The sequence below is a fragment of the Mirounga leonina genome, unplaced genomic scaffold (assembly GCF_011800145.1).
Source record: "Mirounga leonina isolate KUSES-001 unplaced genomic scaffold, KU_Mleo_1.0 Mir_174, whole genome shotgun sequence".
In the NCBI taxonomy this organism is placed as follows: domain Eukaryota; kingdom Metazoa; phylum Chordata; class Mammalia; order Carnivora; family Phocidae; genus Mirounga; species Mirounga leonina.
This window is the reverse complement of record NW_023270451.1, coordinates 50,072,958-50,091,200: the sequence shown is the minus strand read 5'-3', so window position 1 is coordinate 50,091,200 and position 18,243 is coordinate 50,072,958. Positions and strand designations below refer to the sequence as shown.

General features: G+C 38.0%; 1 protein-coding gene across 1 annotated transcript in view; it reads right to left on the bottom strand.

The window, feature by feature from the left end:
• Positions 1 to 392: 392 nt before the first annotated feature.
• Positions 393 to 18,243, bottom strand: part of ANLN (anillin actin binding protein) — a 50,383-nt gene continuing 32,532 nt past the window's right edge. The window contains exons 15-24 of the mRNA XM_035020911.1: positions 18,112 to 18,238; positions 17,363 to 17,411; positions 17,214 to 17,270; positions 16,728 to 16,766; positions 16,452 to 16,473; positions 15,215 to 15,327; positions 9,833 to 9,919; positions 4,234 to 4,341; positions 3,197 to 3,369; positions 393 to 1,742 (exon numbers count right to left, since the gene is read on the bottom strand). Coding sequence (XP_034876802.1) covers positions 1,619 to 1,742; positions 3,197 to 3,369; positions 4,234 to 4,341; positions 9,833 to 9,919; positions 15,215 to 15,327; positions 16,452 to 16,473; positions 16,728 to 16,766; positions 17,214 to 17,270; positions 17,363 to 17,411; positions 18,112 to 18,238 — 899 coding nt within the window. The 3' untranslated portion in view covers positions 393 to 1,618. The remainder of the gene's footprint in view (positions 1,743 to 3,196; positions 3,370 to 4,233; positions 4,342 to 9,832; positions 9,920 to 15,214; positions 15,328 to 16,451; positions 16,474 to 16,727; positions 16,767 to 17,213; positions 17,271 to 17,362; positions 17,412 to 18,111; positions 18,239 to 18,243) is intronic.

Here is an 18,243-nt window from a genome sequence, read left to right as displayed (position 1 = left end):
ATATAACATTGTCCGTTAACTGTACTGGCATTACGAATATACAGACAGACAACCCCAAATAAGTACAAGTCTATAAATAAATAAAAGGGACCCTCTCATCAATCCCATCAACCCCACTCCCAGTTTTGGAGGGCAGTGTCACTTACCCACCCAGTTTCTGCTAAGCATTCTCTGCTAACTATCTCCACGAAGGCACATCTAAGTACCATATTCTGTTGAAATGCCCCGGAAATGGATCCTTCAGCCACCTACTCCTTCAACAAAGACCCTAAGGACACATAAGCTGAGCACTGGCTGGAGATAAAAAGATGAATGCGATCTTATCCGTACAATCCCCTCAAGAAGCCCCATAGCCCAGATACAACAACCACACACCACGCATTTTCATAGTATTTTGTAAATAACGGATTCCTTAAGTCCTTCGCAAGCATTTATTTGGGTAAGAGATCATAAAATATATTTTTATAATACACATAACAAAAAACACATTTGAATGAATACAAAATTAAATGACAGGAGGTGACAGAATTTAGATTCTGACAGAATCAGAATTTAGTGTTTATAAATGAGATCGTCAATAACTTTTTTAACAATTCAGAGAAGAAATTCAAAGTGGATTTAAAAGTTGTGACCATGCTTTACAATACTTTATAATAAAAAAAAAAGAATTGGGCTTTCAAAGGTAATGCATGACTTAAGTTTTTCAAAAGAGTTCATAATGTGCTTCTAGACACTGTCATACACGGACAAGGAAAAAAAAAAAAAAAAAAGACAACTTTGGCAAGCAAAGTATTAGTCCATAGCAGCTTGGTGGAGTTTACTTTTATACAAAGAGTCTTCAATTTACATTTATTCTTGTTATGGGAGCTGAAAGAACTGATAGGCCAAGTGGAATCTTAGCTATATAGTAAAAATAATTATTTTTTAAAAGCCTGTACGCTATGAAAATGTGCACCACACAGCATCTATAGAAACTGGGTAAATGTAAACCATGTGATTAAGTCTCCTAAGAAAACTAACCCCCAGATCTCACATAATATCCCACGTCCACATCTCTTGTTGAAGGCAGCCTCAAGCTTTAAACTAATGTACACTGGCTCTTTGAAAAGTTCTTACCTCCATTACTAAAAATGTTTCTGAAGTCCCTTGGAAGTTTTCTTAGTATTCGACTAACAAGATCTATTGTGATCAATAAACGATCACAAACTTTAGAAAGAAGTAGTGAGGATAGAGAAAGGATGACCAAGTCTCCAACCCCTGGAAAACCTTTCTACTTCAAGACCCACAGCTCCAAGAAGACAACTCAAAATTCTTACATTTAAAAAAATACTTTGTCATGAATAACTGAATAATTAGATTTCTAGGAAAATGAGGCTTTTAAATTAAGATTTAGCAAAATGGACTATAATGAATTTTCCTCCAATCATTTATGAATGACAGAAGAGAAAGTTGCAATTTTACATACAAAAGATATAAATACTGCATAATATGTAGTGAATATTGGCACATACCCTTTTGTATTTAAAGCATAAAATGCAATCAGCAAATCTGATGCTCTTAAGATACATTTATGACACAGCTCTAAAAACCTCTAGACGGCCTGGCAACTTCCAACAGTTTAAGGCTTCCCAATAGGTTTGTAGCAAGCGTCAGGTTGCCAGAGGCGAATATCAACAAGAATTTGATTGAGTTTTTGCATCCAGAGATCCCGCTCTTCCTTGGTATCTGCAGACAGCCAGTTCCTACAGGAACAAACAAACAAAGTCAGGATCCTTTCCCCCATTCCATACTGCCCTGTTCTCACGCTGGGGGGTGGGGGTGGGGGCGCGGCTAAACAAACCAGTAAAACGAGTTACTCATTACCAATTTTTAACAGATGCTAATCAAAAGCCCTATAGTGAGGTGCTTCTTCAATTGCAATAAAGGAAAATAATCCCCATAGGTTGGTTAACTGAATCAAAATTCACAGTGATCACGTTTGGTTAATGATGGAGTTTCCACACTAAAATGGTAACTGTCTTGTACAGGTGGTCTGTCCTGGGTAATCTGGTGGTGCAGGACACCCACTGAATGTGGACCACTTCCTAGCAAGAGTTAGCACACCTGGTCTTTAATCTGGGAGCTTCCCAAATTCCTCAGACCCGGGCTCCCTGAGAGCTGGAAGCACCAGCTTGTGGACCTTCCCCTGGCTCTACCAGTAACTATTTAGCTCGGTCTCCCATTATTTTTGGGTTAGTACTGTTAGTAGAACATGATATCTACATAAGTGATCTGAAGATCCTAAGATTTTTGTCTATCCTAACCTCTCCATCCATATCAGGAATCACTTCTCTGCACCCATATTGAGCCACAAGTTGAATAACTAGTTGATAGGGCAGGTGAGGGTGAGGAAGAGAATTCCCTAACTCACAAGCCAGATCATTCTTCTAGAGAACAGCAGCTGTCAGAAGGTTTTTATAGTGTGCTCATTCTGTGTCTTTGTAATTTCTCCCCATTGGTACTAAAAATGGGATAAGCAGTGATCTGATCATCTATTAGTCAAAGGAGAGAACACAACACGAACAACAATAATAGTGACCATTTGTTGAGCTCATTCTATGAGCTCGAGACTGTGCTAAATGTGTTTACTCATCAATCTCTATTGTCACTCTGTGGAAACCGAGGTTTACATCCTGACTCAGTGTCTTATTACCAAAGGTAACCATGGCAAGTTACTTAACTTTGCTGGCCCTCACTCCCAACAGTTCATTCTCTTAATCTCCAACCAAAAATTTGCAGAGTAGCCTGAGACTGTTTTTTGTAAGTCACCTGATTTCATTGAGGGCATTTTTGGGTTGGAAAGGAAGGGACATGTAAAGTCTCTTTCAATAATACTTGCCTTCTCAATTATACACAAAACCTTCAGACTTAACCCAAAGTACATTAGCTAACTGCCTTGAAAATGGCTCCACTGTGAGTATACTGGAAAACAGGATTAGCTAAGATATAGCTTGAACGTTAGACTTTTTTTTTTAACTGTATTAATTTAGTTATTAGGTTGTTCCCTTAGTGATTGTGTGGGTTTTCTTTCCTCATTAAGACTGTACTCTCTTCAAAGACAAGGACCATCTCTGATATTTCTTAAAGTGGCGGGAACACAGTGGGCAATCAATCCCTTACTGGATGGAAGTACTTATGTTTGTAGCCTACTACGTACCTGGTGACACAGAGCGTGTCCCTGCACTGGCTGACGAGAGTCTCTCGGTCATCTTCTCTTTGTGGACGGACGGTAATTAGTTCAAACGTGTTGCGTCTTGCACAAAATTCTCTGTTGGCCGGTTCTATTTGATGACTTGTACAATTGGCCAGATTTATCCTTCCTATGGGATTCTTTAAAAACAAATTAAAAACAAACTAATAAAAAATAAACAAGACCATTTACATCAATAAGCATTAAGCAGTATTTGAGTTGGTACAAACTTAAAAAGCCATTAATTTAAAAGTTAAAATTTAATTATAAAAGGTTTAGAGGAACATATTTATCTGTTATTGTTTCTTGCTAGGAAAACAGAAACCACAAGTGCCAACTGGAGCTTTTAGCCAACTTAAAAAATAAACGCTTTGTTATGGAATACTTCAAAGAGATGCAGAATTAAAAGAGCAGTGGAATGAACTTCCATGTACCCATCAACCAGCTTCAACAATTAGAAACACACATCATTTTGTAATTCTGTGTATTTCTATTTCCCAGTTTGGGGATAATAAATAATCATACTTGAGCAATAATATTAAATTCTTTGAAAAGGAGATACAATTTATCACATAAAATCCTATTATCAAATTTTAGAAACAAAATCAAAATCACTATATTCCTGTGATGGTTTTCCATTACTGTTTTATCCCAGATTTAGGTAAGTCAACTATTAATAAAAACAAAAGTGAATTCAACATATTTCTGGCTAAAAATGTTATTAAAAAATAGTATGAAACATTCTAGGAGAAAATAAAGACAAATATATGCCTTATGGTATTTTAAGAGTGGTCAAATCACAGGGAATGGAAAAGACATGAAAGTTTTACTTACACACACACACACACACACATACACAGGTCTTGCAACAAGAACATTTATAGTGGCTTAGTAAACATACTCAAAGGGGCATCTGGGTGGGTGTGGAGACCAGTGGGAACCTCTGCATGAAACACTACATGGAAGTCAGGGCTTTCACCACTGACCAGGGCTATTAATATTACCTTTCGTTTCTCATCATCTGGGTAAGTCCAATAAGAGATACAATTTCCAGAAAGAACACACCATCTTCGATGCCAGGCACCAAAACCACTAACATCTTCAAATATGGTCTGAAAAGTCAATGAAATGTTAACTTTAGAAACTTGAGGATTGATTAAATGATAAATCTGTATGTTAAACTTCAATATGTTGATATACTTCATAGCTCAAAATCAACTTACATGATTTTCACCACCTCTTACCCTAGTAATGAAACTCACCGATTGCTAATATCCAGAAATTGACCCAGATTTTCAACATCATCTATAAGCATATAGCATTTAAGAACTTCCAGATATTAACCCCAAATAAATATCTCTATCTAATTTAGACCTTTTTAAAGCACACCTTTTTAAAGCATCATGTCCCAAACCAAATGCTCCTTAAACAAGAGAAAAGTGCTTTAAGTGTTGTGGGGTAGAATAATGGGAATATCATACCTTATATGTTGACAAAACCAATGATAGCTTAGTAAGTTAGACTTATTTTATGTAAAAGACCAGCATTTAACTTTTATTCAGAACAAAATGGGATTGGAAAAGAGTCAGCGATGATTCTTTTTTTTTTTTATTCTTATGTTAATCCCCATACATTACATCATTAATTTTAGATGAAGTGTTCCATGATTCATTGTTTGTGCATAACACCCAGTGCTCCATGCAGAATGTGCCCTCAATACCCACCACCAGGCTAACCCATCCTCCCACCCCCTCCTCTCTAGAACCCTGTTTGTTTTTCAGAGTCCATCGTCTCTCATGGTTCGTCTACCCCTCCGATTTCCCCCGCTTCATTCTTCCCCTCCCGCTACCTTCTTCTTCTCTTTTTTTTTTCTTAACATATATTGCATTATTTGTTTCAGAGGTACAGATCTGAGATTCAATAGTCTTGCACAATTCACAGCGCTTACCAGAGCACATACCCTCCCCAGTGTCTATCACCCAGTCACCCCATCCCTCCCACCCCACTCCCCACTCCAGCAACCCTCAGTTTGTTTCCTGCAATTAAGAATTCCTCATATCAGTGAGATCATATGATACATGTCTTTCTCTGTTTGATTTATTTCACTCAACATAATACCCTCCAGTTCCATCCACGTCATTGCAAATGGCAAGATCTCATTCCTTTTGATGGCTGCATAATATTCCATTGTGTATATATACACCGCATCTTCTTTATCCATTCATCTGTCGATGGACATCTGAGTCAGCGATGATTCTATGCCTTGACTGATTACTGTGATAAACATCCGAGCTCCCCGCCCCCTGCTGAGCCATCAAGCACACTGGGGAGCAGCTCCCTGCAATCAGGCAGCTGGTCAGCACATGCCTTAGACACACAAGCTACGTTCTAAGGAGGGGTAACACAGTCATGTCGGTTAAGGTCAGGACTCTGGGAAAGGCAACTAACAAATGGGGCTTTTTTCCATGGAGTACTTCTACTTAAAGTGTAAGTCGGAGCTGCCCCCCGCCACACCTCACTATTTTTTACTTGTAGTCCTACTGAGTCTTAATCACATAAAAGTCTTCACTTTGGATTTAAAAAGGGAAAAGACGTCCTTTAGGAAATACTATTTTAAAGAACAAAGCAAGTAAAAATGTAACAATGCTAGAGATCAGAGGTTGGCAAACTTTTCCTGTGAAGTACCAGAGAGTAAAGATGTTAGACTGTGGGCAACCGGGTCTGTCACAACTATGCAATTCTGCTAGCGTAATGCAAAAGCAGTCATAGGTCATAGATGGTGTGTAAACAAATGAGCCCATGTTCCAATAAAACTTTATTTAAAAAAAGTAGCAAGCCACACGTTGCTGACCCAGCTAATATAGCTAATCTGAAAGCATCTTCGTGTCTGATTTCAGAATGCATTACAGCTTTTCCACCTTCACATGGATCACCTAAGCTTTACACCAACCCTAGGATAGCGGACATACACTCTTCTTGACTCACTAATTTGTGTGAATTTACCCAAAGTAGGCTTGAGTTAGAAGAGTACAAGCTCTAGCCATGGAGGAAAGTTACTTTGTGTGAAGATATATTTCTATGAGAGAAAGAAGTCTGAAATTTATTAGCTTAGTTAATTAACCCAAATTAATTAGCTTACTCTAACCATATATCTTCTTACGCCACCTTTATTTCTTCCTCCCCAGTTTATCCTCTTTCCTCCCCAAGGCATGTTTTTTCTAGGCAATACTGGCTCACAACCATTCAGGGAAAAAAGACAGGAATGTTGCTATTTTGATCTCAAGCACAAAATTAGTATAAATGACTCACCAGCTCCCTCTTATGTTTATGCTCACCCTTTACATCATAAAGCTAATAGACAAGGAAAAATTTGATGGGTGAGAATAACACATTATCATAATTATTACACCCGACTACAATCAGAGAAGAATAAAAAGAGGACAGCGTTTTCATTTTTATAGCTGAGGAAAGTTCAGGCCAAGGAAACTAAATGACAACACATAATCACAAAGCAGAACTGGAACCTTCTAGCTAATCCTGAACTTCCCTCCCTTGCTGTTCATCCGTCAAGGCAGAATTAGACTAGCACCATTTTAGAATCATTTAGCAAGTTTCTTTGGTTGGTAGTCACCTTCCTTCCAGCTGTTCCTGGCATATCAGGAAGGAAAACGGAACCAAGCAACTTTAGTTTCAATTACTATCTCTATTTTAGAGAGGGCAGAAGTAATTAAAAGGTACGGTTTGGCAGGGGGTAGAATTTATTTGGGGGAGTTCTGAGCAGTTTCTTAGCACATTTATGTAAGTGTGGATGTGATGGGCTATAGGGTCCAAGACAGCAAACCTGAAGAGATCTAACTGACATTAACCTAGGTAAGAGCCCAGCTCAAAAAGTCAGTCAGTCAGACATCATATGCAAATGAGCTAGCAGCCATAACAGAGTCTGTTAGTTGCTGAAGGTATCTATAGTAAAATATGAAAACATTTACATTAAAAGAAAAAGTCAATAGGTAAACACTGCCTTCACATCAGAAATTTATAAAAACACTTTTTCAAGAACATCTAGTGCCATCTACTGGATGGACATGTGAAAAAAACTTAAGGCAGTCTGGTTTATAGTCACGTTGGCCACGGAACTCTTCTTTCTGCCCCCTCTGATAGCAACTGCAAACGGACACCCTCTGTATCATTCACATTCTCGCTTCACAAAGAAAACCAGATTAGATTTTCTCTACTTTGTGCACCATACCCACAATCTTCTATGTATCCTACACACATACTTTTCTCCTCTGATAATGGAAAAAGTATATAGTGGACCATTGAAACAGCCCAGAAGTTAGGGGTGCCGAAAATCCACATATAACTTTTGACTCCCCCCGACCCCCACCAGAATGAACTATTAATAGCATACTGTTGACCAGAAGCCATATCGATAACAGAGGCAGTCAATTAACACATATTTTGCATGTTATACGTATTATAGACTGTATTCTTACAATAAAGTGAGTCAGAGAAAAGAAAACGTTAAGAAAATCATAAGGAAGAGAAAATACATTCACAGTACTGTATGTATTTATTGAAACAAATCCATATATAAATGGACCCACATGAGCGTTGTTCAAGGGTCAACCGTACTTCTGAATAAGATCAATCCCGTGAACGGTGGCTTGGATCTCATTTCTTCTCCCTCTCATGACCTCGTTCCGCATATTACTCCTTAATCCTAGTGCAAGTTCCCCAGTGCATCTTCAATCTCTCTGCCCTATTAGAAGCCACCCAATTGAATTTAAAGATTCTCAAATCTCTGATCTTATTAAAATGTTAACCAAATCCTTCTTTCACCCTACATAGCTCTGCAAGTACCACGCTCTATCTCTTCCTCCTTTGCAGCCAAACTTAGTTTCAAAGCACTGCTGGCATTCTCATTCCTCACCTCCCAACCTGTCCATAACCATCTGCAATCCAGCTTTGTTCTCTGCCTTGTAAATGAGTCCCACGATCTCTGATAATAGGTCCTGATCTAACTTGACCACTCCCTCTTTCAGATTCTCTCTTTCTTGACAACCATGACACACTGCCCTCCCTGTAGGCTCCTCTGAGAGCTTCACTTTCGAGGTCTGTGGTTTAAATATTAGTGTTCCTCCTGGTTCTGCTTTGCTCAACTCTCCCTGAACTTTAATTACAATCTCTATGATGCAGATTTCCAAATCTTCATCTCAACCAAAATGTCTATCTTGAGCTTCAAACTCAGATCTTTGGAGTCATCTAAAATTCAGATCATTTAAAACTTAACTTACCCAAACTTCCCACCTTGGGGGATGAAGGAACTGGCATGAAGGAACTTTCTGGGGCAATGTTTTAGACCTTAATAGAAATTTGGGTTATACAGATGTATGCTTGTGTTAAAACTCAGGGATATACACTTAAGATTTGGAGGAACACACTAATGTCTACAGTATACTTTAAAATTCTTCCCCCAAAATATGGTATTTTCAGCAATGGTCAGAGGGGTGGCTAGCAGGATGGCTAGGTAGTAGGTACATGATAAAGCAAGGATAGTAAAACACGTTAAACCCACAATCTAGATGGTGGGTATACGGGTGTTCAATGCTGTATATCTGCAACTTTCCACAAGAAAATTTGGGGGGCAAAAAACTTTCTCCCCAAACATGCACACTTGTTCCTCCCCCAAGATCCCTTCTCTTGGTGGCATCACTGCCACCCCACAAGTTGTACAGGCAGGGATCTAGGGGACAGCCTCACCTCTGCTTTTCCAGCCCCTCTGCTGCACAGTCAAATCACTGCGCCTGCTTCATCTCCCCAGGACAGTCCCCGCCACCCCTCGTGGAGTGACCGTCTCCTCACTGGTCTTCTTCAGGGCCGCCAGTCTCCAAACCTCCTTTCCACATGGCAGGGAGAATAACTTTTCTAAACCCCAAATATGATGTTATTCCTCTGCTTAAAATCCTACAAGCGTACGTCGCTGGCTTCAAGATACGGTCCAAGTTCTTTCGATGGCCCTTTAACCCTCAGGCCCGTCTCCCCTAACCACACTGTCCTCCGCAACACTCTCCTCCTCGCTCTTCCTCCTCCCCACATACACCCGCACCCAAGCGCCGGCTGAACTACCTGCCCCTCACTGTCTGTGCCCTCCGTATCTTTGGTGGGGGTGAGAGGGAGGGTGCAGAGAGTCCCTTTATCTGGAACACTTCTCCCCCCTCTCTCTCCCTGGCTAACTTACTCAGCAGTTTACAAGCTACTTCTTCCAGTGGCTTTCTTTAAGGCCCCTTACCCATTTTCCAGACCTGATGTCCCACCAGTTACCCCCAGGCCCTCTACGCTCCCACCTATTACAGCACAGCATTGCACTTGCCAGTCTACTTGTGTTTCTCCCTACCATACTAAAAGTTTCTGAGGGGAAGGATTATTTTGTGTAGCCTGTTGGATTCCAGTACCAGAACCGTGACTGGCATAGAGCGGACATGCAACAAATCTTGACTGAACCAGTGTATCACATAATCACATAGGTGGTCATTCCTATGTGAAACCAAGTCTATACTTCACAATACGGAAAAAGGAAAATATAGATTAAGCAATGTTACTTACTAGAAAACCTCTTTCTTCAACACTTGAATTCACCTGACATTTTATTTTTAAATAAATATGACCTTCCAAAGGAGATAAAAAGGGCACCTGCGAAGACAGAGGGTAAGTTATTTGCAAAACTGTTTCAAAGTGTGATTTTTTTTTCTTGATAAAACATGTATAAACCATGAATAAAGAAGATTATGCCTTGAAAGCACAGTATTTTCTAAAGCTGGAATGTAAAACAGGTGGTCCCAAAGGCCACTGGTTCCTTAGCAACAAATGCTTTGGAAGAATAAATTCATTCAAGGTAGAGTTTGATAAAAACAGAACCCTAAGTTCCAAGTTAATGTGATTAAAAAAAAAATACAGATTTAAGACGAGATTACATGTGCTTATTCATTCTCCATCAACAGAATATACTCCACTGGTAAATTAGCAGCAATACTCAGCAATAAAGAATAGTGAGCTGCAGAAATGGAAAAGCTGATCCCCAAATTCATATGGAATTACAAAAGGTCCCCATTATTAATAACCAAAACAATCTTGAAAAAGAACAAAATTGGAGGAATCCTACCTCCCAACTTCAAAACTTAATCCAAAGCTACAGTCATCAAAACAGTGTGGTAAGGGCATAAGGAAGATCTATAGACTGAAGGAACAGAATTGAGAGCCCAGAAATAAACTCATACAGCTATGGTCAACTGATTTTCAGCAGGGGTGCCGAGGCCATTCAATCAGGAAAGAGCACTCTTGTAAACAAATAGTGCTAGGGAAACTGGATTTCTACCTGCAAGAGTAAAGTTGGTTCCCTATCTCCTATCATACACAAAAATTAACTGAAAATGGATCAAGGACCTAAAACCAGGAAACTCTTAGAAGAAAACATAGGAGTAAATCTTCATGATCATGGATTTAACAACAGTCTCAGATATGACACCAAAGCATGAGCAACAACATGGAACAACAAAATAGATAAACTAGACCCTATCAAAATTGAAAGCTTTTCAGTGAGGATAGAACTACTACATAGTCAAAAACAATCTCACTTCTAGGTATTTATCCAAAAGAATTAAAACCAGATTCTCAAGGGATGTGTGCACTCCCGTGTTCACTGAATTCTTCACAACAGCAAGAGGGGCAAACAACCTACATGCCCCTCAACAGATGAAGGGATACAGACAATATGGTACTGAATCCTTTCTCCCCGCTTCTCAGTATGAAAACTACTCTAGGCCACCCAGATCTTGTTCTTCTCAAAGGAGGAAGTCTGTCTTCCAGGCTCTGAAATACCCGTTTATGTTCTCTTTTGTGCCCGAAGCCATAGCCTGCATTTTGCACCCTAGGTTCTTGAGAGGAAATATCGTGCCTTTTTCGTGTTTGTTCTCCTAGCCTACTGCCAACTTATATCCAGGCGTTTCAACAAACGTTTGCTAAAAGGATATTGTTTGGCCAAATAAATACCCAGTTTTCCTATTAAAAAAAAAAGAAAGAAAACGTGGTACACAGGTAACCCCTGGATTTTCAAAAGTCTGCCCACTTCACTTTTACAAAAGACCTACGTTAGTACCTGTTTTTGCTAACTAAAAGAAATCTGAAGAGGATTTTCACTTTCATGAAAAAAGGCAAAAAGCAAAAATGGCATTTGGCATTTGTGTTTGCAGCTAGTGGTTGTGGAGGCAGCAAGAGTGGCCCCAGCTCTTTCCCCTGGGGACCACACCCAGCACCTCCGCGTCCAGCCGCTGGAGCTCTGAGGGGGTCTGGGAGCATCTGTGCTGTACCTCGATTTATTTTGTGCATCTGTTAGCAAAATGTGGCCTGAGGTACCAGAAAAGCCGAAGAGAAGTTACTTTTGAATGGAAAAAACTTCTTTTAGGTGAAGACTGGTTTCCAACAATTCAGTCCTCCAACACAATAAAGATAAGTTAAAGGGGGAAATCTTGGCCAGAAAGTGTAGATTTCCAGAGACTAATTCCATGAGACAAACCTCTAACTTTCTGAATTTAAAAGGCATCCATAAGGGCGCCTAGGTGGCTCAGTTGGTTAAGCGACTGCCTTTGGCTCAGGTCATGATCCTGGAGTCCCTGGATCAAGTCCCGCATCGGGCTCCCTGCCCCGCAGGGAGTCTGCTTCTCCCTCTGACCCTCCCCCCTCTCATGTGCTCTCTCTCATTCTCTCTCTCTCAAATAAATAAATAAAATCTTTAAAAAAAAAAAAAAGTCATCCATAATGTAGAATCAAAACATCATGTGCCTCATTATCCTTCTTCTTATAAATTCCCTCGTTCTTTCCTTTTCCATGTGGTCAGGTTTTAAGTTCCTCAGGCTCTCAATGCTAATTAATAGATTTCCACATTGAACCCAAAGAATGCTGCTGGTAAAAAGAATCTCATAAAAACTAGAAGAAAATGTCCACTTTTACTCTACAGCTGTGAAAAGCTCACAATATTCTTGGGCAGAAGCTTGTCCTGATGAGGTGAATTGGGAATATTCACAAAACGGTCAATATCACTACCCCCCTGCTGAGTGTAGAAACATGTGAAAATGTATGATCCTATTCTGTTTTCTGTTTAACAAAAGGGTCTTTGACGATATTCACACTTCTAAGATTATTGTTAAGAGCTATAAAATGTAGCTTATAACCAGCATGGCTGTAATTTTTCATACAGTGGGATATTTCTGAGAGAGAGGGGTACTGTTAATAAGTATACTGGGCCAATGGGCGTACACCAGAATAGTTTTTGCACACAGGAGAGAACACCTAATCACTCTTCCTATAACCTTGAAATTCGACAATGCTAACTGGTTGTTTTACTTCACAACTGTTTGCCCTATTACTATTTAAAATGACATCTCTATTTTCAGTAGGGCATAAATACCTATGAGGTTTCTTTACGTCAAAAGATGGGCTGTGAGATGTCCTTCTCCCTTTATCCATGAAAGTGTAATAAAATCTATGACTATTTTGGATTCTTTATTCAAAGAAAGGATTTGAGAGCCTGTGACTCATTGAGATTCATAATTTAAATTGCAGGATGCCAGATTTAACCTCAAATAGGAAGGCAATCGCTATCAGTGGTATCCTAAATCCATAGAGCAAACAGTCTGGGTAAACTTCAATAGAAGTTCCATTCTGAAGGTGATCTCAGAGATAACCTTTGTGACTGTTGTATTGTTGGTCACAGCACCAATAAAATAAGCAAACACTCCCTTATATCACTGGTATCTGGTAGGATATGGGTGACTTGTCTATTCTCTCAAAGTCAATTAGGTAGGGTTATTATATGAGTATAGAAGGTCTTCCATTTTTCTCACCAACTTGAACACTGAACTTAACTATTTTAGATATTCTCCTACATCAACTATAAACTATTAGAATAAATATTTGCTTCCTCCTGCCACTCACAAAAACACATTTGGGACAAATTTTATATCTGATTATATTGTATTTGATTCAGAAAGACACTTCAGAGTATTAGACAGAACCAATTAAATTGAGTGATTTGATTTTGTACTAAATCATGTGGTTGGCTTTTTAAGTTATAATTTCAAAGAAATTAAGAGAATGGAAATACCAGACTTTTTTAAATTTGTAAGTGTGATATTTTGAATTAAAATGGCACCCAAACAATTTTTCAAGACCAGTCTATACTTAACATACATCATTGAAACCTCTTTCATTTTAAAGATTAACAAAATCTCTTACATGCAGAAATTGGCATTTTGTAAATTTCTATATACCCACAGAATGCTTGTAACTGATCTTTGCAAGGATATTAAAAATCCTAAAAACAAAAACCTTCTACAACATATGATTATATTTAGTATAATTTTAGTGTTAAATGCATTTTAATTTCAAAATCACTAAACAAAGCATCATCTACATGGCAATATACCTATTAGACAACTGAGACCAGTTTTATCTGAAACATCTCCAGTAGCTCTTTCAATATAGGGGAGGTCAACAATATTGAATACTAAAATTTTAGTTTTAGACAACTGAATACATTTTAGTGTTAGTTATTAATTTGGTGTTTTAGTACCCAGGAAATCAAAGTCGAAGTGAAGCTTAAAAGAATTGTAACGTGAAAAAAGAATATAGAAGAAAAGCCCAAGTACCAAACATGCATGAAAAAAAGAGGACAAAAAAAAAAGCTTTAAAGAACTATGAGAATAAAAAAAAAAGATGCCCACCTGCAAGAATCTAAAGAAAGAATAATGTACACCATGTCCTTAATTATTTAAAATAACTAAGAACACATAAGAGTGGTTAGTAAAATGAATACATATGAGCCAAAACTTCAAGATTGATTTTTTAAGCTCATTAGTTTCAAGCAAAGAAAATATGGCAACCTTTTCCCGGAACATATAGCCCAGTAGCTCTCGCTCTTTTACATCATAATTTATCTAAAACAAACAAAATAAAAGACAAAAAGAAAAAAAGACTCAAGATCACTCAATTTGTTAAACTAGCTAAATTACTAAATAAAAAGTTATATACATTTTTTTAAATTAACATGTTAAGATAAAACACATTTATGCATTAACAATAATCAAAATTTCAAAGGTAATCTGTTTTTGTCTATTAACTAAAAGAAAAATGTTTCATAGAAATTTCAAGGTAGATTGTTTTAATTTAACCTAATATTCTCTACTGGGAAAACAAGATCCCTGAGAAATGAAGTGACTTTGCTCAATTTTAAAAAGGAAATTACTAGCAGGGTCAATACTAGAAACTAGGCCTCCAAATGTTTATACTTCCTCACCTCCATATTCTGACTAGGAAAATCTCTTAAAATACTTAAAAATATCCCTGTATTATACCACAGGAGTTAGCCCAAGGACCAAAGTTTGCCACTAGTTCTCTCACTCTTTAAATGGTCTTGTTGGCTATTAAAAGTTTAGTCATATCACATTATGGTGAAAAAGCACTCAATAGGGACAGAACACAGATCTGAACTTTGAAGCTTTTAACTTGGGGAGGAAAGTATGGGAAAGAAATCCCTTTGATTCATGAGTACTTTCTAAGAAAGTAACCTATCCTTCCCTATCTTGTCAAAACTAAATCTATAAAATAGTATTCATTTCAAAATATCGGTTCAAATGGGCAAGCTGCCATGTTTAAAACTGTAAGCTTAACATCTACATGCAAGAAGTAATACTCCTGTAGTCAGAAGTAACAGTTAGAATAAATCAGTATACACTGCTTTGAAGATTTAACTATTAAGAGACAGAGAGAGAAATACTTCCAACATCAAAAATGTAGGGACACCCATGCCTAGTTAAAATGTACAATTCTAAGAACATACATTTTCAGCCAAAGATTTCAAATACTTGAAAGTCCTGGGGCATTTCCATTGACCTAATTTTTCTACAAGTAAATAAATACATAAATTTGGATTACCTTGTCCAGAGCAAATTTAGTGTTTCCTACTGAAGATAACGACAGCGTGTATGATCCAACCAGGGCAAAGTTGCTGGTGCGCACAGCATTGAGACCACCTGGACTGGCCATGACTGTAGAGAAAGGAAATGAAGGTTAGTTCAGAGTGACTTCTTTTTTTTTTTTTTTTTTAAAGATTTTATTTATTTATTTGACACACAGAGAGAGAGAGAGAGAGAGAGGAATCACAAGTAGGCAGAGTGGCAGGGAGCGGCAGAGGGAGAAGCAGGCTCCCCGCTGAGCAAGGAGCCCGATGTGGGACTCGATCCCAGGACCCTGGGATCATGACCTGAGCCGAAGGCAGATGCTTAATGACTGAGCCACCCAGGCGCCCCCAGAGTGACTTCTGTGAGTATAGGTAACAACTCTTCACCACAGCCCAATAGAAAGAAATTAAGCTGTCACAGAGAAAACTGCCTCATTTTCCTCCATCTTGAAAGGATGAAAGAAAACTGTTGAGTACCTTATATTTAACTTAGGTGAAGTAGCATAGACATTTCTTATCACTCCTTTGGGATGATGTATTTTTAAGACACAGAACTTAAAAATGTATACATAAAGCAATTTTCCTAAAAGAGATGTGAAAAGTCTTCATTGCTCTAGTCTAGGATGACATAATTAGCAGTAGAGACTGTCTCTGCAAAGTTCTTCTTAGTTACCTTCTTGTGCCAAGAAGAAGAGACCAGAGGCCCAAAGGAGGTGAGTGAAACCAGCTCCATCCTAATCCCCTTTGGAAAACTCAGGCCGAAAGCCACTCTAGAGAATGCCTTTCCCAGATTCCTGGCACCCAGGTTCCCAGTGAACTAGAAGGATGCTTCTCTGACATGATACAATGCCAGTCATGATCAGTAAAGTTAAAAAGAAGTCCGGTCCACAGTGTGGAAAGCACAGAACGCCAGAAGCCGGGGTGAAGAGTAAAGCCAGGGGCTGCAGCTGTGGCCGGGTAACAGGGTATCCCACGGGTACTGCCTGCTAGAGCCTGAATGACGTGAGGCCGGGCGGCCTATGGCGACATCTGACAGCATGCCGTTCTGCCCAATAATCTCACATGTTACCAAAAGCCATACAGAAAACATTATTCAAAGGAGACTAAGGTGAACACTCATCAAGACGCCTGTGTGTATAACGTATGTGTGCCGTTGCTTAGCTTGTGCTTGTTCCTTATTCTGTTGTTCGAAATAGTTCAAGACTCACTCACCTGAAGAATGAAGGCTGCTTTTCTAAAAAAAAAAAAAAAATGGTATAAAGAAGCATAAGTTATTTCCTTTATTCGATACAAAGATTTAAATATTAAACTCTTTAAAACTGCAAAGATTTCAGTATTTTTCCCTACTTGAAAATCAGAGATTTTCTCCCCAGTAGTATAAAGATTTCTACAGTGCTAAGGGTTTAAAAATGGCTAACCAATTTATAATGCTGTGTGTAAGATGCAGATTTCTCAAGGGAGCTAAATTTTTTTTAAGAATTTACTTACTGTGGTTATAGATGTGAGAAGTCGCTTTGGAGTAATCGCCTGGAAGAAAAGATAACAGTGTCCTTCCTGCTAAACATTACGATTCAGAGCTTAAAACTAACCAACCCTGAGATACTCCCACATAGAAAATAATCCTGAAATAGGAATACATTATACTTGAGTCCTCTCTTAAGGCTTTCCCTATACTGTCATTCCCGTTTTTATTAGAACTAAAATAAAATCCTGCTAGATGATGACTTAGGAAAAGCACAACAGAGCAAAGACTGGGAAAACTGGAAACCAACATGCAGATACTACTGCTTTAGCCTGCACATCAGTCCTAAGTGCTGGTTAACCGAGGACATGGCAGGCAAGAGTGCAGAAGAAAGGCCTGAGAGACATTTCAGTGGGCTATAAAAGCTGGTTGTCAAATAAATGTGGAGCAATTAAAACTGACATATCTATTGTTTCTGATAATAATACTCTTACTGGGTTTTTCATTCTCACCTTGGACTTATATGCCTTTTTCTTCTTATCAGGGCCTGAGAGATCTTTCTTTTGTACCTACACACAAACCCAAAACATAATTAGTTTAAGATCTAGTATCTCTAAGAAAAACATAATACTGGTTATTTTGGAAAGCTTTCACTGCTTACCAAGCTGTAAACTTCAATATTTATTTCAAAGTCATTGGACACATCTTGCCTGGAAAAATAAATCATTAAATAAAATAGTAAGGAAAACATCGACTTAATGCCATTAAAAGTTATGCCACTAACAGTGTTATTATTCTGCAGTAAAGGAATTCACGGTGTTTTTTAACTACAGGCAGTTGTTACAAACTATTAAAGAATATAAAAACTGGTAAGAACAGTCTGTTTTTCCTATGATACAAGTCAAATCTTTTCTTCAGTATCTTACAACTCAAGATCTTTAATAAGTACTTTTTTTCTAACTAGATTTTGATTCTGTATTTTCACAATATATTTGTGACACTAAATACATCTTTTCAGTGAGTTAGAATAGTAAGTACATTTAAGATTTAAAACATATATATATATATATATACACACACATAAAATTAAGGCTCAGATTTTATATATATTTTTATTTGTATTTATTTATATAATATATAATCTGGACCTTAGTCATTTTTATATATGTAATGTATATTTATATTTTATGTATATATCAACACATTAAATACCTGTAGTCACATGGAAGAAATGTGCTACTCAACGGGAAAGAAATATCAGAAACATACAAAAGATTGAAATCAACAAACTGAAACAGAGTTATTTGTCCATATAAGAATATAGCTACTGCATTTCAAAGACTATACATTCCATCTGTATTCTCTATTAAACGAAAAATGTTTAAACTGTCAAAAGCCTAATTTACTTACAGAGTAAATGTAGTAATGAATGTCAGAGCATCACCATTAAGAGAATTTGAAGTACATGCTAATGGTGTGGCTACCATATTTTCAGCTCCTGCTTTCAGTATAATTAAGAAATAGTGATTTGCTGCATCTGCA